Source organism: Ruditapes philippinarum, unplaced genomic scaffold, assembly GCF_026571515.1.
Source record: "Ruditapes philippinarum isolate M1 unplaced genomic scaffold, ASM2657151v2 ctg11398_1_1_1_1, whole genome shotgun sequence".
Lineage (NCBI taxonomy): Eukaryota > Metazoa > Mollusca > Bivalvia > Venerida > Veneridae > Ruditapes > Ruditapes philippinarum.
The window spans coordinates 30,141-56,315 of record NW_026863727.1 but is presented as its reverse complement, the minus strand read 5'-3'; the positions used below and the strand labels follow the sequence as shown (position 1 = coordinate 56,315).

The 26,175-nt window shown below is 34.1% G+C and overlaps 2 protein-coding genes across 3 annotated transcripts; one reads left to right on the top strand and one right to left on the bottom strand.

The window, feature by feature from the left end:
- Positions 1-790: 790 nt before the first annotated feature.
- LOC132723142 (E3 ubiquitin-protein ligase MIB2-like) lies at positions 791-3,748 on the bottom strand. Of its 2 annotated transcripts, none has more exons than XM_060707814.1 (2): positions 3,515-3,748; positions 791-996 (listed from the first exon to the last, which is right to left on the bottom strand). In XM_060707814.1, exons 1-2 carry the CDS (start codon positions 3,714-3,716, stop codon positions 809-811), a joined length of 390 nt encoding a protein of 129 aa, XP_060563797.1. In that variant the 5' UTR covers positions 3,717-3,748; the 3' UTR covers positions 791-808. The 2 variants fall into 2 exon arrangements, with proteins under 2 accessions (XP_060563797.1, XP_060563796.1); XM_060707813.1 differs by lacking the exon at positions 791-996 and adding an exon at positions 2,269-2,512.
- Positions 3,749-9,894: 6,146 nt separating this feature from the next.
- On the top strand, positions 9,895-20,724 carry LOC132723145 (uncharacterized). Its single transcript, XM_060707822.1, has 3 exons — positions 9,895-10,325; positions 14,927-15,173; positions 20,024-20,724. The coding sequence occupies exons 1-3, from the start codon at positions 9,910-9,912 to the stop codon at positions 20,600-20,602; spliced, it is 1,242 nt and encodes a 413-aa protein (XP_060563805.1). The 5' UTR covers positions 9,895-9,909; the 3' UTR covers positions 20,603-20,724.
- Positions 20,725-26,175: the final 5,451 nt, after the last annotated feature.

Genomic DNA, 26,175 nt, shown 5'->3' with positions numbered 1-26,175 from the left:
ATAGGGCTCGATCTGATCCCTGTGGCATACACACAACATTGAACTTCAAACAAATATTTCATTTCATTTATAATTAATAGTATTTTAGCTATTTCCTATGAATTTATGAACATATTACATCACAAACTATTAATGAATAACATGGAATCAAACTACCACCGTGAAGAATAAGGTTAAAACGATCATATGGTACAGTGAATTAAAGATTTGAAATATGCGGCAGTGAAAAAAAAATGTTATGAAGCTGACGTTGATGTCGATGAAGACAATGTTAGTGACATGACGAGAATGGCGAAAATACTGTTAATGATATATTAATGATGACAACGTTAACATTGCTGATGATGATGATGAAAATGGTGGTGGTGATTATGATGATGATGACGATGATGGTGATGATGATGATGATGATGATGTTGATCTTATAGTTACGACAATTTTGGTGCTGATGATGACTATATTGTTGTTGACAATGACGACAGTGTTGTTGAAGACGATCACATGTTTGTTGCCAAGAACGACAATGTTACTGGTGATGACGACCATGTTGTAGATGATGACAGAGATGCTGACGACAGTAGCAGCAAAACTCGTGATAATAACGTTTACTAGTATATCATTGAAGCAGTGCAGGAAAATATATCTGTCTTGGATAAGACTAAGGTCCATTGAAGAAACGGCATGCGCATAAATGCAAGGTATAGTAAGGACATTCAATTTGTTAAAGAACTAGACAAAGCATAGAACAAAAATAAGATAAGGAGAGGCTTAGAGAACACTTCAAACATATAAACTACTACTACATAACTCACACAGTGGAGAATGGTGTTGTATAGCGTACAAACGGATGGTTTGTACAGACTTCGTCGATTGTTTTCATATAACACGGAGTGCAATTGTCTCTGTCCTCACATTTCAAACATTTCCAACGGAAACCGTAAACAGAGTTGTCCGCAGTGTCGAGACAAAATCCGTCACATATCACTTGTTTCACACCTGTAATAGTTAATTCAAACTTCTGTTTACTATTGGTGATAAAAACGTTAACAGATTATATGGACCGGGAAGAAAACGATTGCAACCATATATAACACAGGCAATTATGCGACGGTTATATAGCAAATACCTAGGTAAACAGTTGTCAAAACTTTAAAACGAATTCATAATACAGCCAACCCTATATTAAAGACCACCTCTGAATATGAAAATGAAAATAAAGGCTTATTTCTGATCACCATTTGAGCCGCGTCACCACAAAACCAACATACTGCGTTTGCGACCAGCACGGATCCAGACCAGCCTGCGCATCCGCGCAATCTGATCAGGATCCATGCTGTTCGCTTACAAACCCATGCTGTTCGATTACAAACCCTAAGTAGAGAAACTGATAACGAACAGCATGGATCCTGATCAGCGCAGGCTAGTCTGGATCCATGCTGGTCGCAAACGCTGGTTGCAAACGCACTATGTTGGTTTTGTCGTGACGCGGCTCATTTATTGTAAAAAAGCAAAAAAGTAACCTGTAAATAAAGGTTACTTGTATATTAAGATCATATTCCTTGGGTGGCATTCGTTGACAGGTTAGACTGTACTTCAGAATTGCTTTCCTTTATTAAAAACATATTAAATGAATTAGCTATAGCCGTGCATACTGAGTTCGGACCACTCACCGGATAAAATGCTTAATTTAAGTAGACCAGAAACAAATCACACTAACAGAAACCAATCGGAACTTCTCCTTTCCGTCAAACTTCTGATAAGAATACGAATAATAGCCGAGATGTTAAGAGGAACCTAAATGAACAGTAAGAAAAGGAAGTAGCCCTTAAAAGGGCTGCTGGTGCAAGCAAAGGGCCTGCCTTTCAAGCCGTCTGTCACCATCCTCGTCGTCGTTTTGCATACATCGTAGGGCAATCCCCCCTCGGCATTAGTCAAGACACTGGCGGCTGGTCCGCAGTTCAAGGAGGTCTTGTCTTTTTTCGCCATCCAAAGTCTTCAAACCTTCTACCGATGCCTTGGGATCGAAACGGGGTCCAAATGAGCAATTCAATTAATACCAGACGGCCATCTACTTGACAGAAGAATTCGCCATTATAATACGTTTATTAATTATATTGTCAATGAAACCATCATCGTTATCGAAACTTTATCATTGCAATAGCAATATGCTCGTCATCATTCTGCAGGGGTCATCATCAGTAACATCGTCGTCATTATCAACGTCATCTTTTGTTGAAAACGTCATCATCAGCATCAAAATAACCACAATTATCATCAATTAAAGCATGGACTTACGCCAAAGCTTTTGGTGTAACATATCTCACAAACGGGTGGTTGATGTTCGCATGTTGATCATGTTGATAAATCTCTTCTTTATTTGACATATAACAATCGTTACAAAAGTCAAAGTCTTGACACACTAAGCATTTCCATCGAAGGCCCCGTATGAGCCTAGTCTCGGGGTCGTCTGTTGAATATTCACCATCACAATAATTTGTAGGGTGCAGAGTCCCTATAGAAAAACTATCTGGTTACTGTCATCACATAAGTATTATAACACAATCGCTACTGTACATGTTGTTGTTGTTGTTGTTATCATTATTTATCTAACTTCATTTGATTGTACTATATACTTTTTCATTATTTTTTTAGATACTGATTATTATGACATTAAGTAACACCTTTCGGACATTATTTTAAAGTTTTTGTAACTGTTAGAAATACAACTAAAGGAATCAAGTTGGCAATATTCTGGATTAGATACGCGTGTATAGTCAGGGGCATATCTTTTCTATATTTATTATAAAAAGAGATTATTATATCAATGACTTGTAGTATAAAAACAAAACCCTCGAGTCTCGAATTTTCCAGAATTCTATTGAGAGACCACTTTATTAAGAGACCACTTTTTGGCAGTCCCTTCCTTGAGTGGTCTCTGAATATAATGTCGACTGTATCAAACAAAGTCCAATAAGTTTACGAATTAACATATTGATTAAACCATTAACGTTATTGGGCAATGCTTATTGTGTGATATAATGAATGAATAAATTGATTAAAGATTATACAAGCATATTATTCATGGATCACCGACGATCCTAAAATCCTAAAACACAATTAATAGTTACATATAATTACATTTATTAAAGAAACAATGTACTAGTGAAGTACAAATGAAGGATCTTACAAATTGGGAAGCGAGTGATCTTTTCCTCAATTCCAAACAGAAAAGTTTGCTTTAGAAACTGTTTATGATACAAAAGGTCATAATTGAATATAACAATTGAGATAGTTTTATGTCATTCAACATAGCCGTTATATAAAAAAAGTATTTATTATGTCAATTTCATTAGATATTGTTCAAAGGAGAAAATGTTTTACATGACTAAGCTATTTTATACATATAAATTTGAATACTTCGCCGTGTCATTCAACATTCTGGATTTTGTTTCGCTGGAAATTTCAACATACTTGATTTAAGAAATCTGGTAAAATAATTTTACTTTCTACTCACCAATTTGAGCATTGTCGTAAAGTCTGAGATCGAAAGAACCGTCTTTCCCTGCTCGACAAATCGTCTCCGTTCCTATATCCCATCTCACGAGCACTGTGTTGTTAGGGTGAATATTAACAACCGTTCCTAGGTAACCGGGACCGCCATCTTGGTTTCCAAGACGCCAGTCGGGTCCTCGGATAACTCGAATACCGGGTTTCATATTGTATTTCTATAGCATATGGTCTGTAATAAAAATAAATATGTTTTAAATAAAACTTGTATACTTTCTTGTAAAGATAAGTTATATACTAGTAAACCGTCTTAGAATAATGTCACTCAAACTCTTTTGTAACATAAGTCATACATTTTAAAGCAGGATTGTGTTTAATAACAGCAGTTTATATAACCGCCGACGATTGGTTAATGTACTGTACTGGTATACACAGCTAAAACAGACAAATGAGAAAGTCAAAGCACTATGACGATCTATAATGGCAATAAAGACCTATTATGTCTCAAAAAAGCTTTTATTTTATTTCTCGAAAGCTTTTATATGTTTGGTGTCCCATCATAGTTTTAAAAAAGTCATCTCAGCCAATTATCTGAATCATCTTTTGCTCTTGTTGCTTCAAATGGCAAACAATAAACTTATAGCTATTTATAAGTATTTTGTATGGAAGTCAAAGTACTATTTTATTTACATTTTTGCTACCTTTATAACATGTTATTTCATATTCCGCTTTATTTTTCGAGGTGATAAGCATGTAACATGCGGAAAAAAAAACATTTTTTATTGCTGTAAAACTTGTGATTGCCCTTTCTATAGAAGGAAAAAACTATTTGTTTTTTTAGGCATAATGTGCCTTTAATAGAATGCATGGAACTACTCCGAAAAAGGAAGACGTGATTGCGAGAGAAATGTACTCCGGGGATATGTTAGAGTAGAGATTACTTGTATAGACCTTTTTACAATACGATTTTTCCATAGTAACGGATGTTACATTTCGCGCATGCGCATTCTGCGTAGGGCAATAACGAAATAGGGATATTTTATCATAGGGATAGCAGGCTAGAACCAATGGTCCCTGGGGTGAGAGGCATACACTTTATCTACTTTAAACCAGTCTCCTTGAAAAACTAAGTGCGAGGACTGCGAATGGTTTGAAAATCGACACACGTTTTATTAACTCTTGCTTGAAAAGATGTAGGAAGTGACAGCACTTTCCCCTAATATGTCTATGTTTGAGAAAATGTAATATACAGTCGGCTCTCGTTATCTCGAATTCGCCGGGAAAGAAAGAGTGTCGTCATATCGAAAATTTGAGATAAACAAATAAGCCATGACAAGGGTTTTGATGTAATTTCTTTGCATAAATCCTACAAGCTAAGGTCAATATACCACACACTAAACCCGTGTAAGATTCTGTTTTATATCATCACAATTTAAAAAAATTATTTGATCAAAAAGAGACATTTATTTGTACATTATATATTTTATTCACTTCTTCAGCGTCGACTACGCATGGCCGAACCATAAACATGCTAATCAACCATGGGTATCCTACGATGCCAATTCCTTTGATGTGCGTTATTTTCGGTAATAAGCTCACAGAAAATCTCAGATAAAAACTGGTTAAAGGCCTCGGATGGTTTCAAGCTATAAGATATATTGGGGGAAAAAATCTTACAGGAAGATAAAAATAAAGATAATTTTTAAATGAGATATTAAGAATTGTTTAAATATTGGAAAATCTTTTTCATAAGGTTATATAAATTTTCCTTATATATAATTGCCTAGTGTTTGATAATAAGGTCAATATTGACTATTTTAACTCAATTATAAATGAACGTTGTTTTGTCTTCCCTCAAGCCCCAGTCACATTAGAGCTTACGACCAGTGAAGACCAGTTCACGATCACCAGTGACCTTTGGTCGCGGACAATCTTTAAAACGTCTTACGACGGTCATCGATGATCTTTGACAGTCGCAGGTTATCTTATTTAGGTCCCACGTAGAGAGGTTTTTGAGCTTGCACAAAAACCTCCTTGCGATCAAACAGGTCGCTAGTGATCTTATAAGGTCTTAAGGCTGTCGCACGATGGTCGTTCGGAAGTGCGACAATCTTACGACAGTCTTTACAAAATGCCACTAGTCACTGATAATCCTAAGTAGTCTTTAGTAATCGTGTGATGGTCGTACGACAAGTTGTAGGTGATCGCATGTTATGTCACGGGTAGTCGTAAGTAATCCCAGTCAATCTTGAGACCATCGTACGTTTACTTATGACCTGTCGTGCGATTGTCAATGATGACTTGTCTTATGATACTCGCAAAAGTAAATTTATCTGTGCAAAAATGGTTTCGGTCGCAGACAATCGCTGATGATCGTCAGTTTTACAAGTCGCCGGTGGTCGCAAGTAATCGTAAGCTCTAGTGTGACTGGGGTTTTGTCATGGCGCGGCTCAAATGGTCACATGCATGTGTCGCCAGGTGATAGCCATGTCAGCAGTTGTATTGAGGAGCGATTGAACAGTTTGATCCAAATATGTTGCTTGTCTCAATATTTCGACTGCAAGACCGATCGATTTTATGATCTGATATTTCATAGACGTCTGTCTTTTGAATCGTAAGTCCATGGGTTGTGCGCGAAGTGCGACCATCGTCTACATAATAAAAAACCCTAAAGCGCACAATTTGTTGGGCTACTTTGTAGCATGTTGCAGCGAATGTTTACCTGGAGACACACAAAAATCATTAACACCCCAATACGCTTTTTTATTCAAGGGCCATAACTCAGCCAAAAATCATCCAACCGGAAAACATAATCAAATTATCAATTAAACCTTTTTAAGATTACTTTTATTGGCAAAAGAATGTGTTGTACATATATTGTATCAAAGTGTACATGTAATCGAGATGAATGCACGGCCAATAGAATTTTTACAGACATTATGTGACGTCATTCATTCAGTATATCATGTCTTACTCGAATTATCAGATAAGTGGAATACAATTATAATTTCCTAACCACACATTTGTTAAAGATTCTGTATGTTGTAATAACTGTTGTAACAATATTTAAGTGAAATTTTATATATGTGTATAATTATTCTCCAAACATCCGAGAATATGTTAAATAAGTACTGCAAATATTTTTACGCATTATAAGTAACCTTTAAATTTCGTATATGCATTCATTTCTTATGAAAAATTTGGCATTGACTTTAAAAAGCAAAAATAAAATTCTAATATAACCTCCCTTTATTTACATGAAATGTAATTTCGGTAATATTTAAATACATGTAATGCTGTATCAAGCTTAAAATACTGATAAATCTTCATTAATTTTGAGCATCATGTTTATGACAGGATAAAACCATAAAAAATTGAGTTACAGGATCTTTAACGAAAGAACACATGCCACTTCTGCGACACCTGAAATTTCGGCTGTATTTATATGACTTATTGCGTTCATTTATTGCGCATATTTCAATAAACTACAAGAAAGAATCGCAGGGCAAGATTATTAAGAACAAATCATTGATTTTACGAATTTATGTTTATGATGTGAATACGTATATACATACTTCAAACAAACCATATGAAACATTTACGTAAATCGAAAGCAGCAACTTATTTATTTTTTATGTAATGTCGATCAAAAATTTGAGTTTCCTGTATCAATGTTTAGGCCAAATTAAAAATATTCCTTGTTTGCTGTCTCCCGATCTTGCTTTGTGAGTTTGGGTAGGTAGGTAGGCAGAATATTTTTTATTCTAAACATTGTACATAGTTATCCTTATATTTCTCATGAGAAAGTAAAATGCTATAAACAGTGTTTAAACCTTCTGATTTATATTTTCTATCTTCTGTTTTCCATATCAAAGTACTATTCTGTTAACAAACTGGTTGGTTTATGTTAGTTGAATGAGTGGGGATAATTAATAAAAACTTTCTTGCTCAGGAGGCAATAAAAACTTTTGGGCAGGCCTGTTTTTATGGGTAGGTAGGGAGACAGCAAACAAACATATTTTTAATTCTGGCCTTAGCCTGAATGTTTGTCGGTTTGCTTTTTATGTGTCCATTTAGGCCTAATTAAGAGTTCAATCTATTAACCCATTACACGATATACACGCCTTTTTCACCCCCCCCCCCCTTTTGTCTCAAGTGGTGAAAAAATGCCTTATTTAGGCCCCAACACTTGTTTTTGTTTGAGAAATGTGTTTAAAAAAGTGACCACTTTTTCGGCGCGCCCCTTATCCAAAACGTGCATCGGGTGGGGGTGCCAGAAGGGGGATGTGCCCCCTTCTGTTTTGGGGATTTGAAGGAGGCGGCAGTCCCCCTCATCGCAAAGAAAATTTTGGACTTGTGAGAGGCTAAAAATGACCCCAGATCGACCATCAGGTAACGTGTAACCAACGCTGAAAAGCCTTTGACTCTATCTCAATTAATTGAGACGTTGCAGCACTGGTCCAGTCAACATTTGTGCCAAGTTTGATTAATATTGAAGCAGTTTTTATAGCAATTTGAACTTGTAACGGGAGACTTTTCAATGAAAACAGCCATTTTTCACAAAATGCTCATGAAGCAATGGGTTAAATGGGACCTATCAACGATTTGATTAATTTGACATTCATAATTTTGTAAAAACATAAAATATGTATCACATAGTTGAGATGAATGACTTTGGATATGTTGTACAATGATAAAACGCCCGATCTACTTTCGGTTTGCAACAGAAATGGGAAAACAGTGACATGTATGACATGTACAGCTTCATCAATAGATTTCTTTAGTTCATGTATATGGTAAAACCATATTACGATAAAAAAAATTAAATAAAATTACCTCAAATATAAACAATTTCTTCCTTGCTGTCCATTCAATGCCTAGATGTATTTGGGAAAAATATCTAAAAATCCTACTTTCGATTTCGGCATTAAAGGGAGGTAAATAGTAATAAGGTTCGCAAGTATGGTGTATCGTGTAGGTCAAAAGTCTGACACGCACATATATATGTCTATATCTTATCTTCTATCCAAACGGCTGGAATTGCAACTTGTGAAACACATTTAAAAACTGTATACTTGTCTATTATCTATGCAAAGGAATTATATAATGGATGAAGCATGTTAATTAATACAAGATATGAAAACTTTTGTTGATAGGTTTATCCGTGTATAAATTTGCCGTTGTTTGCAATAAAACACTAGTCCAGCGGTTCGGCTTAAAACCATTTATATAGGACTATATAACCTGTAAAAAGCATTATTGTAACTATTAATTATTACATATTAAATGAATATATACGATGAGTGAAATAAATTTCATATTGTTAACGAAACCTTGGAGTTGAATAGTATATATATACATAACATGTATATTAGTAGTTCAGGGTTTGTTTTTTGTTTTCAATTCATTTTCAATATCTTTCAGTTTGTATGATTTACAAAATACATAAGCAAATTAAATATGTAAATACAAATGTATATAATAATAAAATAGGTCAGGTTAAAATTATCCATCACAATGGTAAAGATGTGGCAGGCCTGTATTTTGGCAACTGTTTCAATGCTTTGCCATGAGGGTTAATGTATGTGGCTCTGTGTAACTCTTTGAATTTTGTTTCATATAAACACCAGTGGAAATGCAATAAATTAATTAATACTAGTATATAGTTAAATGTAATACTTGTATTTCAACTACATGTATTTCATAGAAAACCGTTCGAAAATTATAACAGTAGATCTACTATAGTTTAACTTCATTTTTTTCTCTTACACTAGTACTAATTGATTCCATGCTAGTTGCTATTTCGCAGCGTCCTTTTGCCCTTTTCTCATTTTCTCTATTTATAATTCACAGGCTGTTTCGGGTTAAACTGTACTAAACATCACATTCTTAATCCATTTGCATATCAATTGGTGTAAAGTGGGCCTACAAGTTACAGGGCAAATGCATGCCTATCAAAATAACTGTCCCCTTCTTTATCTCTGCAACCATGCATAATTATATCTAGTCAAAAATGTAAACATTCTGGTTGAATTGTACAAAAAAAAAATCATATTCTTTATATTAATTCGCATATCAACATAAATTAAGACTGCATGTATACTGAAGGGCAAATGCCTATAAAAAATAACTGTACAGTATGTATACACTTGTACTTAATTAATCTCGGAAACCATGCCTGGACAAATTTTAGTTATAAAATCAAAATATATAATCTATTGAAATTTAATCCTTGTTATTTGAACAAGGACTTTAATTACAATATTTAAGATCGTGGTTTTTGAAAGACCCTATAGCTGTTTTGCCCTGTCTCTAAGGAAACAAAACATTTGGTGGTGTTCATCATATAATTTCCCACGATATCAATCGCAACTTTTCGGCCCTTTCCGTCAGTTTACGGAGATGAATAATAGCCGAGTAGTTCCGAATGACGGAAGTGAACAGTCCTCCATTAAAAAAATTGTGCCATCTGTCAAAGTTAAAAATAACAGGAAATTTAACGCCGTTAAGGCGTTAATTGAGAAAATGACTTACGATTTGCCATGTATGTCTTACATGGCTATGTACATTATATCTGTACATATAGTTAACAGTAATTCACGGAGTTCTGTTGGTGCTAATCATTGGAAACTAAGTTTAGAAGAAGGAAAAGTTTTACAAGCAAATAATGACAAATTGGCGGGAAGTGTAGCCAGCACTGAAGACGATCCCTTGTTCAGAATTCTCACAAATAAGCGTGTAGAGGACGGACAATGGCTTGTTGATAACGAACAAGAATGTGTGAACTGTCGAGAAATGCAGCAATTGCCAGTATCAAGGTATAAATTTTTGCAGTGTCTAGCTGTAGGGTAGCTTAAGGTCTTCAGCGTACCAGTTTATATACTATGACATGACGTGAACGCTGAAGATAACTCCGTAGGGAAAGACCACCAATAATTGTGCCAGGAACCTGACACGCTCTTATTCATTCGTGGAACAATTACATGCCATGAAGTAAAGTGAGGCATACCTTGATAAAACTATATATAATCTATTGATAAGCCAAGGATGGACAAATAAAACTCTTATTACGATCATAAATTACCTAATAGTTTCCGACAGGTAAAAATTTAGGCACTTGCCCGCCATATTGCCAAAATGTTTGGCCATGTGATTACGAGATTGACCTTTACGAACCCATGTGCTTCCAATATTTTTATAAATTACTTTTTGTAAAGATATAAAAAATGGTGATTTACTGACTTTTGTAGTCAATAAAATCATAGTACTAGAAAATTAATGAAAATAAATAAAAACATTATCTTGAATAAAAATATAGAAATCATGTCAACTTAGAAGTTAGATATGCTAAATATAGTACACGACTCTATTCTAATCGGTTCCCGCGAATGACATCGTACAAGGTCTGGCATGGCACTTAAATGTCATGGCCTACTGTAGTTGGCGTTATTGATGTTTTACAGTTAAATAGGCAATTTTAATGACGGTATTAATATTTTGATACTTTAATTGGTATAGAACGATATTAAAATAATTGTTTTATCGTAAAATGCACAAGAATTGATTATGTCAAGTGTATTTGCAAGTAAAAAATAAGAATAAATAAACTTATCATATGTTATTCTGGTTAGGTTTCGTAACGGGTCTAATCCAAAACTTTAATGCGCATCAGATGAAAAACAAAAATGTTAAATCGCGGGTTTTAAAGTTTTGGAAGCCAGAACTAGCTGTAGGGCTAGTCCAAATTTATTAATAGCGGCTTAATTGTACTGCTTGGCGAGATATTGTGCTATTTTGTGTCTGGGCAATGTCTTGCCTCTATAGAAGCAAGCAAGATTTTGACCCAGAACAAAAATATCACAGAATCAGGGCTCGACATTAACGGTTGTCCGACTGCCCGGGACAACTAAAAGTTTGGTCCGGGCAAGTTATTTTGAAAAGCACTTGTCCGACAGGGCAAGTGAAAATAAAAAGCATCATTGACAAAATGCATGTACAAAATGAATAGAAATAACATCTTTTCATTTATAAACATCTTTAAAACAAAATACACCATGAATCATTATCAATAATGTGAATATACTACGGTCATGTACATTTGTTGATGTAGGAAACGGAAGGAAAAATATGAGCATGCGCCGCGATAAGGTAATTCCCCGTTCTAATAATAGACTATATCTAATTTTGTACAAGGTAATTCCCGGGTTAGCTGTTGTTTAAATTTTAATGTTTGCATGTAAAGATATCATTGAAAATATGTAAATAATCATATTGATCTTTAAATATAATTGTTAAATAAAGTTTTTGCATTTAAAATGATTTATTGTTTAATCTAATATAACAACATTATGAACACAACGAAGACTCGTTTACGGCTGTTGACTTGATAATTTAACGGGGAATTACCTTACCGCGGCGCATGCTCATATTTTTCCTTCCGTTTCCTATATCAACAAATGTACATGACCGTAGTATATTCACATTGAATAAACAGATGAACCGATGTTTTAGAAAAACTACTAAATACAAAAAATATTTGTGTCTAACTAACAATCAATTTCATAAACAATATGTCCAGTTTATTACCTAATACAAGAAGTATTTAATAATGTATGAGCTTGTTTGTTTTTCTGATTTATACATTTTTACCATTTTTAGGTCAGGACAAGTAAGTCTTAGGTCAGGGCAAGTAGTTTTAAAAACTACTTGCCCGACAGGACAACCTGATTCAAAAGTTAATGTCTAGGCCTGAGAATCTAGCTTTGGCATGTCAATATATTTTGACTAGCTGTATCACAAATTTAAAGTTCTAGCCATATATGCGAGTTATGTGAGGCAAGCCAATATTGTAACAATAGTGAACAGGACTCCTTAATGAAAGATAGGTGTGTTGATCGTCAGATAAGTGATGACATGAACTGATCCACGATATCAAACATTTTACCACAAATCTTTTGCTATCGACTTTCATATAATCAAGACATCCATCAACACATGAAAATTAGTTCTGAAAACATGTTTATTTTTCTTTAATATTTATTAAATATATATGCAAATATAAACTAGGTTATGTTTTTATTCTTTGCATGAGTATCTTAATTAGCACCATTCTTAATGTACATTTGAGAAACCTATACCAAAGTATTTCAGAAAATTGAAAGTAAATTTTGCTGGTGGGACACTCCATGTCACCTCTAAACTGTACTGTTACAATGAATTTGTGAAGCACACATACCTTGTAGTTCAGCTTGCTGCCCAAGATTTCAATACAGAAGTGTTTAGTAATGACTTTCCAGTTTGTTGTTAATTTTTTACTTTTACCTTTAAAAGCTTTGGGATTATAATTGTAGGTGACAGGTCATTGTCCAACTTGGCAAGGTCCATAATCCTAGTATGTATTTTGACAGAATTATAGCCCTTTTTGAACCTTTAATGTTTTGCATGCAACATCAATCTTCAAAACTACTGAAGGTATTCTCGTGAAACTTAATGCAAGCTTTAGAGATCATAATATAAACCAGAGGTTACTATCCAAGGCCTATAATTCTGACTGAATTATGCCCCTTTTTGAACATTTATAATTATTGGTAAATAGGACTGGGGCGGGTATCCGAGTACTCGGATAATCACGAATCAAAATGAAAAATCGAGTACGAATATTTGTCAGTCCAGAGATTGTGGATTGCGATCTAATTTGTTTATTATACATTCCCTGTTTCTCACACTTTTAAAAATAAAAAGAAAATACGATTTCAGTATGAATTATGGGATTTTTACCTAAATACAATTTGCCTATTCAGTATTGAAGACAGGAAGTTGAAGTTAAGATAAAATTGTACCATGATGCTGAGCCAAAAAGTCATTAGTTTCGAAAAAGGAATCACTTTATCTTTATTGTGCACTAATAGTAATAATGTTTTTACATGAAAATAAATATTAAATATTTTTAGTCGCTATTTATAGATTTAAATTATGTGACATGTATCGAATATGGTTTTATTTTTAATGATCATTTTCAAGTTAAAGGGACTCCACTGAGGTTTTTTTGACATGACGGGAATGGAAATAATTTTTTTTTAATTTTTACTCCATTTGATGTAGATCTATACTAATAACTTATGTGCAAAATTTCAGATCATTAGCTTGCTCGGTTTTTCCAGAATAATTATTATAATATCGAAAAATGACCAAAATTGAAAAGCGTTTAATCGGACTGAGCATAGCACAAACATATGATTTTCAATGTATTTCTTCTGTATTTCTTGGTGATATTTTATTAATGTTTATGTTTTAAGTGCTCATGTTTATCAATGTGAAAAAATAAAATTTCATGTTTTTAGGCTTATAAACCTCAGTGGAGTTCCTTTAGTACGTCAGTTTGACGTTACACATCCTGTCTGCAACAATTACTGAAAAGGAGAAATCTAAAATTCCACCAGCAAAACTTACTTCCAGTGTTTTGAAATACTTGTCCTTTCAAATTCATGTAATTAGACAAGTTTGTTGTACCACCGGTATAAGTCAGTTCGCCATGGCATGTTTTACAAACTGTTACTTTGGTATTTCAATTGAATGTCCAAACAGCGGAAGCAAATTTGCTGGTGGAATTTCATATCGGCTCAACTGGTTTTCAACCTTTAAACCTAAAGGCCGTTTTTCGCAAATTTTGTAAAAAGCAGCTCGAGTTGAAGGGTGAAAACTCAAATATAAGTAGATGGATGACAATAGTTTGTAACTTTGTTTTAACGGAGTAATTGGATACAGCAAATGCGTTTTGGGCTTGATTTAGTGGTAAATATCAACATCTTTCGCACATGTCAACAAATACGCTGCACTTTATGGCCAAGTTAACAAAAAGTATTCAATTTGCAAGCAAAAGCAAATATTGCTCTAAACCTAGAAACATTTAGCTTCATAATATTGTTTAGTTTGAAAAAATCGATGAAGTTATGATGAAGAAATAAGTTAAAACATTACCTTTGGTGTACTCGGTGTGAAGGTTTCTACTTTCGTTTTTGGTTTCTTTAGGGGCTATATCCGGTGGACTCTACATACAACAGTGATAATTGAAGGTCTCTGTCCAAGGCCTATAACTCATGGTTTCAACTGAATTATGGCCATTTTAAAAATAAGAAAATTCGAAATTCAGCTTTTACATGAAAGTACATAAATCAATTATAATCTTCTGTCATAACTACTGGAATGTATTTACATAAAAAATTAATACTTAACTTTGGGATTATTATTGGAGGTCATTATCCAAGATCCATAACTTATGTCATAATGTGATCAGGTGTTTTCAAGAATCCTGATAACAAGTAAAACATTTACATGATATAATATATCATTTATGTATGTAATTTATATAAAGTGTAATTTAATGTTGCCCATTATAAACATAAATTCTTTTTACTTTCAGTGATGCAAACCAGAAAGAGATGAATAATGATCAAAAACAGAACAAATCTAGCAATAAAAAGCTTTTAACTTGTGGGAAAGCTGCTAACCACACACAGTATGATCATCTAAGGGGGATAACTAATAGGAGCGAACATCCGCATATACCTGAGCCCGAGGTTGCCATAATGTTCCGTAAAAAAGGTGCCAAAAACTCGGAGGTTGATATGACAGAATTAGAGACACGATTGCGTAAATTAAAGAAGCAGGTAACAAATATTTCAAAACAGCTTGAAAAGCTTGTCCATTATCTTTGTAACAAACTTAACTTTTTAGCAGGTGCTGGTCACATAAGGGATAAAGGAAGGAATTTTCGCTGTGACCAAATTTAACAGAATTATGGCCCTTTGTTGATTTTTTCACTAGATACTGTTACGCCCCCTTAAAAGTGAGAAAAGGGTGTTAGCTTAAAGCTAGTCAGGATTTAAATATATGCCAGGCGATAATTAGGGGAAAGTAACATGTGTGGGAATTAGATTTGGTTCTACCTACTGAGAGATAAATAAGACATGTTCCAGTTCAATCTATGATTTTATTATTGGTTCATGATAGTTTATTCATGAAATATTAACATACAATATTAGTTAATCTGGCTTTAACCAGATTGTTCTATAATAAACAACTGAGCTTATTAGAGAAACATATATGTAGATCTAGTACTATAATATAATATCCGAGTTCCAACAAACAATAGAGAGAACAATAGAGTAGCCACATAATTACTGTCCTGTGAGAACGTCCGTCTGTCTGTCCGTCACAAAACTTGTCCGGGCTACTCCTCATAAACTACTGGTGCAATTTCATCCAAACTTTACAGGAATGATCAGTACCAAGTCTAGTTTTGCATATTGTCAGCATTTTCCAGTTCAATGATTTTTGTCAGAGTTATGGCCCTTTAATAACTTTTATTTTTAACCAGGTTTTCCGAAGGAAACATCTGGTTATTAGATTGAGGCATGTCGGCGGGTGGGCGTAAACAATTTCTTCTGTGCGCAACTCCTCCTACATTTCTCAACGGATTTTGACCAAACTTTCACAGAAGCTTTGTCATCAAGTGCCCTGTTGCATATTGTCAGGGTTTTGTGTAAGGGTGTAACAGTTTACCGGTATACCGATATATTGCAATATGAAAAAATAAATTTCATACTGCGGTACGATTTTTGGAAAACCGGTATTTTATAAAAATCATAATTTTCAATTAATTGCCTTCTAATTTCGTACAAATTTCGCATAAAATCTTTAATTTGGCGAATTAAAGATAAAAGTATCTGACAACTAGTACACTTAAAAGTCAATAAACGGCCGCATAATTTACATAAGCGGCCCAGATGTAAAAGGTCATGCGCGACCAGTTTTGTTTATCAAATTGTGTGACACTTTACTTTCTATTTATTCCTTACAATTTTATTAAGTTTCTACTAAGAATATATACATATAATAATAATATACAATGTTACACTATCTATACATCAAAACATATACACGACAATAAGTATTGCAATATATTGCAATACGCTTCGGCAAAATGGCAAAATATTGCAATACAGTTTTTGCCATATTGCTACACCCCTAGTTTTGTGATTGGATAACATTTGACCTACATTTTGTAATTATGGCCCTTTGTTTTTTTCCCTTATATAGAATATATAGTGAACAATTTCCCCTGTGCGCAACTTCTCCTAAATTTCTCAAAGGATTTTGTTCAAACTTTCACAGAAGCTTTGGCATCAAGTGTCCTGATGCACACTGTTAGGGTTTTGTGATTGGATAATTTTTGACCTAATTATGGCCCTTTGTTTTTTTTCCTTATACAGAATATATAGTGTAAAATTTCTTCTGTGCGCAACTCCTCCTACATTTCTCAAAGGATTTTGTTCATACTTTCACAGAAGCTTTGTCATCAAGTGTCCTGAGGCATACTGTTGGGGTTTTGTGATTGGATAATTTTTAACCTAATCATGGCCCTTTGTTTTTTTTTCTTTATACAGAATATATAGTGAATAATTTCTTCTGTGCACAATTAATTCCTCCTACATTTCTCAAAAGATTTTGTTCAAACTTTCACAGAAGCTTTGTCATCTAGTGCCCTGATGCATATTGTTGGATTTTTGTGATTGGATAATTTTTGGCCTAATTATGGCCCTTTGTTTTTTTCCCTTATATAGAGTATATAGTGAACAATTTCTTCTGTTGCCCAACTGCTTCTACATTTCTCAAAGGATTTTGTTCAAATTTTCACAGATTAGCTTTATCTTCAAGTGCTCTGCTGTGTATTGTCAGGGTTTTATAATTGCATAAGTTTTTACCTTTTACCTTATTATGGCTCTTTGTTTTTCCAGAAAATTTAATTATTATATAGTGTAATATATCCTATTAATCACAACAAACTTTATTTAGTTATAAAACAGAAACTTCATAATCTAGGTTGATGCATGCCTGCCAGCTCATCTGCCTGCTTTTTGGTCCTGTAGAGTCAAGGCCAAGGTCATTGTTGCTAAAAATAGAAAATTGTTTCCAGTCAGGTCACTGTTACTAAAAATAGGAAATAGGTTTCCGGTCAATAACTTGTTTGGAATAAGATATTTTTATGAAATTTGTGGTAAAGCAAGTTTTTATGAAGACCTCACTTGGGATGGCTTTTTGGCCTCCTAGGGTCAAGGTTACAGTTACTAAAAATAGAAAATTCATTAATCATGATTTACATTGCACATACAGTCGAGACTGCCTAAGCGACCCCCTGATTTAAACGACTCCCTGTCTTATCCGACCTTGTTTCAGTACTCCCAACGTATTTTCCTATATAAATGGTCTGAATTAAACGACTCCCTGTCATATGTGACAAGCGACCCTAATTGTCTGGTCCCAATGCAATGTTTTGTCTGATTTAAACGACTTTCACACCTTTTAATTGTCCGTTGATCAGATAAAGAATACCTATTATAACACCCAGAGGGCCAAAATAATTAAGTCCAATTATAATCCAGCACTGTAGCAAACAAAGTCTACACACCTCTATCTCAATTACACAGTTAGCATGTAGATACATGCAGGTACCAAGTGACGTAGCGTCTGTTCATGGGAAGCTTATGCAATCGATGTGTGTTATGTATTATGGCCTGAGTAAACTGGGTTAAGACTTGTGTTAGATTTGTTATTTAATTATAGAGTGCCCACGGAAGATTTTTTAGGCAGCATTTTTTTAATTTACCTTTCTATGGCTGCATTATTAATACGGAAAAAATATTGATACCAAACCAGAAAAAGCTTTGGATATGGATATGTTTACAGTAAAGATCCTGTAACACAATTTTTTATGGTTTTATTTCATAAATATGATGGTCAAATTAACATTTGGCAATATTGTAAGTTCAAATAAGCATAATTTAGAAAGATATCACCCAATTTAACATTTCATGTAAATAAAAGCCATTAAAGGGAGGTAATTAGAACTTTATTTTTTATAAATTCTAAGTCAAATTTTCCCATAAGAAATCAATGCATGTAATTTATTGATTAAATATAATGTGCACAAATATTTGCAGTAAACATTTTACATATTCTTTGATGTTTGAAAATTGTTTTATTTGCATAATTATATCCATATATATTTTTTTGCAAGATACGTAAACACAGTAACAATATCAATCACAAAACATACAGGATCTTTAAGTCACATTGGTATATAGACAGTTAGATGATTTTCTATGAGACTGTATTTAGAGACTCCCTGTCATATGCGACCTTTTTCTGAAGATCCCTTGGAAAGTCACATATGACAGTCTCGACTGTATTTACATTGTTTGTTGCTTGTATTTGTATTTTAACTACAACATATTTATCTACAATGGTGATAATTGAAAACATGTTTCTTGTTAAAGTTTGTCCGGACTACTTCTCTTACAATACCACTAATGCAATTTCAATGAAACTCTACAGGATTGATCTGTAGCTCAAGTCCTTGCGCACATTGCACGGGTTTTCCGGTTGAATGATTTTTTGGCCGTGTTATGGCCCTTTGATAAAAAGATGTTTTTTTCTGTGTGTTGCCAGATACACAAAAGCTTGTCCGGACTACTCCTCATAAACTACTGGTGCAATTTCATCCAAACTTTACAGGAATGATCAGTACCAAGTCTAGTTGTGCATATTGTCAGCATTTTTCCGTTCAATGATTTTTGTCAGAGTTATGGCCCTTTTATAATTTTTATTTTTAAAGTTTGTCCGGACTACTTCTCTTATACCACTGATGCAATTTCAATGAAACTTTATAGGATTGATCTGTAGCTCAAATCCTTGCGCATATTGCATGGGTTTTCCGGTTGAATGATTTTTGGCCGAGTTATGGCCCTTTGATAAAAAGGTGTTTTTTTCTCAGTGTTGCCAGATACATAAAAGCTTGTCCGGATTACTCCTCATAAACTACTGGTGCAATTTTATCCAAACTTTACAGGAATGATCAGTACAAAGTCCAGTTGTGCATTGTCTGTCTGTCCGTCTGTCACAAAACTTGTCCCAACATGAAATTGGCCATCATGAGGTGACACATGTGATCACTGATTGCTCTTGTGTATTGTCCCATGTTAACTGAACTTCAGTGAAGACAAAAAATTCATTTAAAAAAGACACATGTACAATCAAGTAATAATGATATTTAATCATTTAAGACCCATTATGCCTTAGAAATGCTATATCCAAAAGAATTTACTCATTTGCCATATACAGTTACGGTACATAAACTATCTTTTGCTTAATTTTGCTCTGCTTTCAAATTTTATGGTATTTTTAGTGAATTACTAGTAGTATTTTGTTTGGAAATGAACAAAAGTATTCTTTGTTTACATTTTGATACCTTTACGACACATCACTGCATGTTCAAGACAACTTTCTTCAGTTGTTTAATTTCATTACATGCTCTTAATCTATTATAAAAACATTATTTAACACATGTTTATTAAAAAATATGAATTTATGAGGCATAATGTGCCTTTTAAACAATGTTTCTTAATCAAGTTGATTTCTAATGATTGAAAGTTTACAGTTTGTGTTTTGTTTATTTCAGACACCAAAGTCTTCCTACACATACAGTCAGATTGGAAACTACTGGAGAATACGAGGAAATACACAACTGTCAATAGAATGTTTCCGGAAAGCTTTAGCCATCTCACCAAACAGTCCAGATATTTTACTCTATCTGGCTAGAATCTTGTTTAACCTTCAATATTTAGACGATGCAATTTTCCTCACGCGTAGATCTCTTGCCATGCAGTCAAATGAAGACAACTCCTGGCATCAACATTTTACACTTGGTGAAATTTTAAAAGCTTACGGTCATTATCAAGAAGCTAGTCTTCATTTTCAGCAGGCGTTACGATTGAACCCAGGATTTCAAAGAGCGGAAGCACACCTACGTGACATGGAAGGGACGCCCAATCCTTCAGTTACTCAGTACACACTCTTTATAATTCTGTTTCTAATTATGGGTGTGGTTTTTGGAGTAATTACGTCTATGGAAGCTAATTATGATGAGGGTAGTGATGGTAAACCTCAGAGGCACTTTAATCGGGCTATGGCCATGCGTTCAATGAAGCTGGGTATAAATCCGAGGCTTATAAGAATGCGAAAGCTAAACGGTGTATGAAATAATCATTGTAATCATTAGCAGTCTATGGAGTGTGCTTATAATAAGCCAATAATGCTATCTCTGTCTATAATAATAACCTGCCAGACTTCTTTTATACTTGATTTTTTAAACAAAAAAAAAAAATGACTTGAAAACCTTTTTGGGGGGTTTTATTTTTTAATTTTACAATTGCGGTTCCCGGTTTTTAAAAAGTTTTCCCTTTTCCCTCCAGATGACCCAAAATTTTTTTAAGAAAATAAAAATTTTGACAAAAATGTCCCAAAGGGTTTTTAAGAAAAAGAAAAAAAGTTTTGAAAGTAATAATTCACTTGTATTGTGAAAATAATGACTGATTTTGCACCATATTTCTACTGTGTTAGTCTTCTACAGCATTACTGATGCAGTAAGGGCTATTTTTAGCTCACCTGTCACAAAGTGACAGGGTGAGCTTTTGTGATCGCTTTTCGTCCGTCCGTCGTCCGTCCGTCGTCCGTAAACTTTTGCTTCAAATGACATCTCCTCATAAACCACTAAGCCAATTTCATCCAAACTTCACAGGAATGTTCCTTTGGTGGTCACCTTTAAAAATTGTTCAAAGAATTTAATTCCATGCAGAACTCTGGTTGCCATGGCAACCAAAGAAAAAACTTTAAATATCTTCTTTTAAAGAACCCAAAGAGCTAGAGCTTAGATATTTGGCATGAAACATCTTCTAATGAGTGTCTACCAAGTTTGTTCAAATAAAAGCCCTGGGGTCAAAATTGGCCTCATTGATTTTCCCTATATGCATATAGTATAAACTTAAAAAATCTTCTTTTAAAGAACTCAAAGAGCTAGAGCTAAGATATTTAGCATTAAACATGTTCTCATGGGTGTCTACTAAGTTTGTTCAAATAAAAGCCCAGGGGTCAAAATTCGCCCGCCCCGGGGGTCATTGATTTTCCTTATATGTGTATAGCAAAAACTTAAAAAACCGTCTTTGAAAAAATAGCTAGAGTTTAGATATTAAGCATGAAACATCTTCTAGTGAGTGTCTACAAAGTTTGTTCAAATTTCAAAGTCCTGGGGTCAAAATTGGCCCGGCTCCGGGGGTCATTGATTTCCTTATATGTGTATAGCAAAAACTTAAAAATTCTTCTTTGAAAAAAACCCAAATAGCTAGAGTTTAGATATTAAGCATGAAACATCTTCCTAATAAGTGTCTACAAAGTTTGTTCAAATAAAAGTCCTGGGGTCAAAACTGGCCCCGCCCCAAGGGGTGTCATTGTTTTTAACTATATGTGTATAGTAAAAAACTTAAAAAAACCTTCTTTAAAAAAAACCCAATGAGCTAGAGCTTAGATTTTTTGAAAAGGAAACCTTTTTTGGGGTCAAACCAATTTTTGTTTAAAATAAAACCCCGGGGGTTTAAAATTTTAACTCGCCCGGGGGGGGGGGGGGAAAGGGGTCATTGTTTTCTCTATTTTTGTGTAAAAACAAAAATTTTAACATCAAAAAATCTTCTAAGGGGTGTCAAATTTTCCAATTTTTTTAAAAATAAAAGCCCGGGTTTTTTAAAAAACTGGCCCCGCTTGGGGGGGCCCCTATATACCGGGAGCGACCTCAGGGCCCCCTTTTGTTTGCATTTTTGACTTTTACAAAAATTGGTTACTTACCTGGATTGAAATTTGGCTGTTTGGAAAGGGTTAAACTTCAAAATTTTTTATTTTTTGAATAAAATTTTCGGATTTTTTAAATAAAAATTAAAGAAATTTGGGAAATTTAACTTTGGTTTTTTTTAACCCCCATGCACAATAGAAATCATTTGTCAAAAAAACTAAATGTTGTAAGGGTAATAAAACCGAAAGGGGTTTTTGAAAAAACCAAACATTTTGAGTTAATGAAGGTGGCGGGGCCCAAGGTGGTAAAGATTGTTGACTTTCAAAACAACCAGTGGCGGATTCAAGGCCCCGGGGCTTCAGGGCTCCCAGTCCCCCAGCTCGGCCCAAAAAATACTTTAAACCAGCGGGGTTTAAAAAAATATTTTTTTTATAATTTTCCCAAACTTTATTGGCTGTAGTGTTTTCCCTTATAAAAAATTTTTTTTGGGCTGGATCCGGGTTTTGTTAATGTCCTGCCGGGGGTTTGGGGGCGGGAGATCTTTAAATCTATCAACTTTGGCTTGAATGACTTCCCAATGTTTAAAACCTGCATAATTGGATTTGGGTTTATAACTTTCCAAAGGTATCTAAATGAAATTAATATCACAGATAATTGGCAAATACGAATGTGGTTACATTTGTACACTATATTTTTACTTCTTTAGTTTTTTTTTTTCCATTTTCTTTTGCGAAAGCCGCCTAATAATTAAAAAAAAATTTTGAATATTATTTGAAATTAAAAACATGGGCCCGAGTTTTATGAAGATATTATTAAAGGGGGAATCTCGTAACCTTTAATAACTAGTTTTACCCTAAAGTATTTTTATCAAGCATTGAAAATGATTGGTCCCATTTACTTTTAAATAATTAACTTTTTATGACAGTTTAATATTTTTCTGAAGATAAAAATTTAAAATATAGTGGAACGCTCTGGATTTCATTGATGAAAAAAATTCTTATTGAAATATTTACTGTTTTAAACATATTTTTAATTTATTCAATTTTTTTACAAGCATGTAACATTTTTAAAACCAATCAAAATATATATGGATTGGAAAACAAAAAATAATTAAGCCTGTTTCGAATCATTTATGTTTCTTTGTACGATATAGAGAAGGCAGATTTTTAATACCACTTTAAAATATTCAATCATGAAAAAATTGATTCAGTATTTGGGAAATTATTTTTTATCAACGGTCGGCAATACATTGGTAAATGAAAGTGTGTTGTTCTTTTGGTAAAATGCGTAATACTAAAACCCTGAGGAATTCTATTTGAAAGACCTTGCAACCACTAACCTATAAAAAATAATGTGATGGTTAAATCCAAAAGGTACCAAAAAACAGAACAAGAAATCAAAGAAAACACCTTTTCAACCCAAATTTTCAATAATTTTTCAAAATTTTTTGGCATGGGGAAGGGGACAACCCCTCCCAACCCCACCCTGAATTACATATATAAGCAAAGTAAAAATTGGGGCCAAACTTTTAAAAAATTGAGCTAAAAAATACTTTAAATTTAAAAAATTTTTTTGTCACATGAACAAAAATGCGGTCAAATTTTTTAAAACAGCACATTTTTGGGCCTGTTGCGTTTTTTTAAAAAATTTTCCCCACCCAAAATGTCCCCCCCCCGGGAAACCATTTTCCCTTGAAATTCGCCCCTGACAATTTTGCCCCCACCACTGGGTTCGCCCTGCAAGGGTTTTTTAAATTTTTTTCAGGGTGAAAAAAGCTACCCTATTTAGCTTACACCTGACATTGGGGGGTTTTCGGGCTATTGGTGGTTCTGCCGGTGATTTTGGTATTGTTTGTGTTAAAATTTATGTAAAGAGGCGGAATTTTTAAAGGTCTTCCTCCCCCGGGGTAAAAGGGGCCCATAATCCCCCGGGTATTGGGGGTGACATAAAACCCAGTCGAATAAAAATATGTAAATGTGTATTCAGACCTATTAGTCATCATTTATTGAGGATGGTCTTTATCATGACAGGGGTGTGAAACCCCTTTAATTTTAGGTTATTAACGGGTTTTGAAAAGGTCACAAAAGGGATGATAAAATTTTAGCGTTTTTTGACGGGGGAGCAAAATTTATCACCTAAAACTTATGGAGGGTTTTTAATGAAATTTTTAAAAATGTTCAAGCACTTTGAGAAGCAAGTGTCCCATTCATAAACCAGATCAAAGGTCAAGGTCAAACTTAAAGGTCATTGAAAAATGCTTGTTTGGAGCAAAAGTACATTCATCAGGTGTTTTAAAGTAACTTGGCACAAATGTTCACCATCGTGAGACTAAGTATTGCATGCATAATCCAGGTCCCTGCTACCAAAGTCGAGGTCACATAAAGAGGTCAAAGTTAAGATAAAACAGAAGATGTGTAAAGGGACCATTTAGTCCTCATTTATTGATGGATTGGCAACACATTAAAATATACATGAATTACAAGTGTACACATGGAATTTTGGGTTTTTTAATGTTTGGCAACTGTTTAGGTCAAGCGAAGGAGCAAAAGAGCCAAGAAGTTATTTCCCCAGAAGCAATATCCCTAAATGCATTTCTAAAATGCCCATATCTTGTCAAAAGCTTTTGTGACAGGCATATTTTGCGACAATGTTGCCTTGTTCATACTTGATATTCCTTATTTAAAAGAATTCAACTCCAATTGGCATTCAAGAGCACACAGTGGTAGAAGCCCAAATTATTTTACAAAAGGTCAGTGGAAAGCGAAAATTTTATAAGACAAAAATTATTCCCATCCTCCTCCATACTTATGCACATTCATCAAATGGCCTGCCAACGCAGGCTTATAATAACCCCAAATGATCCTTCAGGATGCCAATATTTCCCCCCTCCGGGGACAAAACCCCCCCGAAATTTTCGGACCCAAAATGTCCCCGTGATCTCCCCGTGGGATTCTGAAATCCCCCGATTTTCAAAAATTCAAACCAACAAAAGAATTTAAAAGCAACCAATTTTTACCAAAATTATTAAACAATAGAATTAAAACTTTTAAACTATATATGCCCCTGAAAGTAAATATTTCCCCGCGATAAAACAGCAGGCGGGTCAACGGATAATTGTTGTGTTGAGTGTACCCGCACAAGAGCCCCCGGCCGATGTTGGGAGTGTGTACCGACACATTCTTCAGCTGTCAAGGAATAAACAATTCTCCTTTGATAAACCTGTCAATCAGTGTCAGTATTGCAGGTGCTTAACCAATGACAGCGTCCGATACTGAATGTGTAACGTATCAATTTTTTGTTGGGAGATATGTAACCCCGCCTTGAGTTTGTTGTCGGCATTGGGTCTTTGAAGTTGATAAGTGCAGATAAAAAAATAATGATCAGGCAATAGAAAACTCAAAGAATCACAGATTAGCAATGTTTGAAACTATTATATTTTATATTATGCATTTCTTATTAATGTAATATGAATCTATGTTGTTACATAAAATAATATAAACTACAGTAGCTTTGTCTCTAAACGGTAACCAACAAACAATGATGAAGGGATTAAAAGAGGCAAAAAATCCGTTTCAATCAGATAATATAATAAATAATACCTGTTTTGACACCCAAAGGGCCAAAATAATTAAGTCCAATTATTATCCAGTAGTCAGTACACTCCAAATAACCTTTACACAACCCTTTATCAATTACACAAAGTTTACATATACATACAGGTATAAAGTGACGTAGTGTCTAGACTCCATACTAACTACCATAATATGGTAAGCATGGGCAATCGATGTGTGTTAACAAATTTGAGGTGTTAAAGTACATAATGACCTGAGTAAACTGGATTAAAATTTTGTCAGATTTTTTTTTTACTGTTTATGAAGTGTCAACGGAAAATTTTTAAAGGCAGCCATTTTTTTATTTCACCTTTCTATGGCTTGCAAAAATTCTCGTGAAAATGTTGATACCTTTCATTTAGAGAAAAATTCTTTACCTTT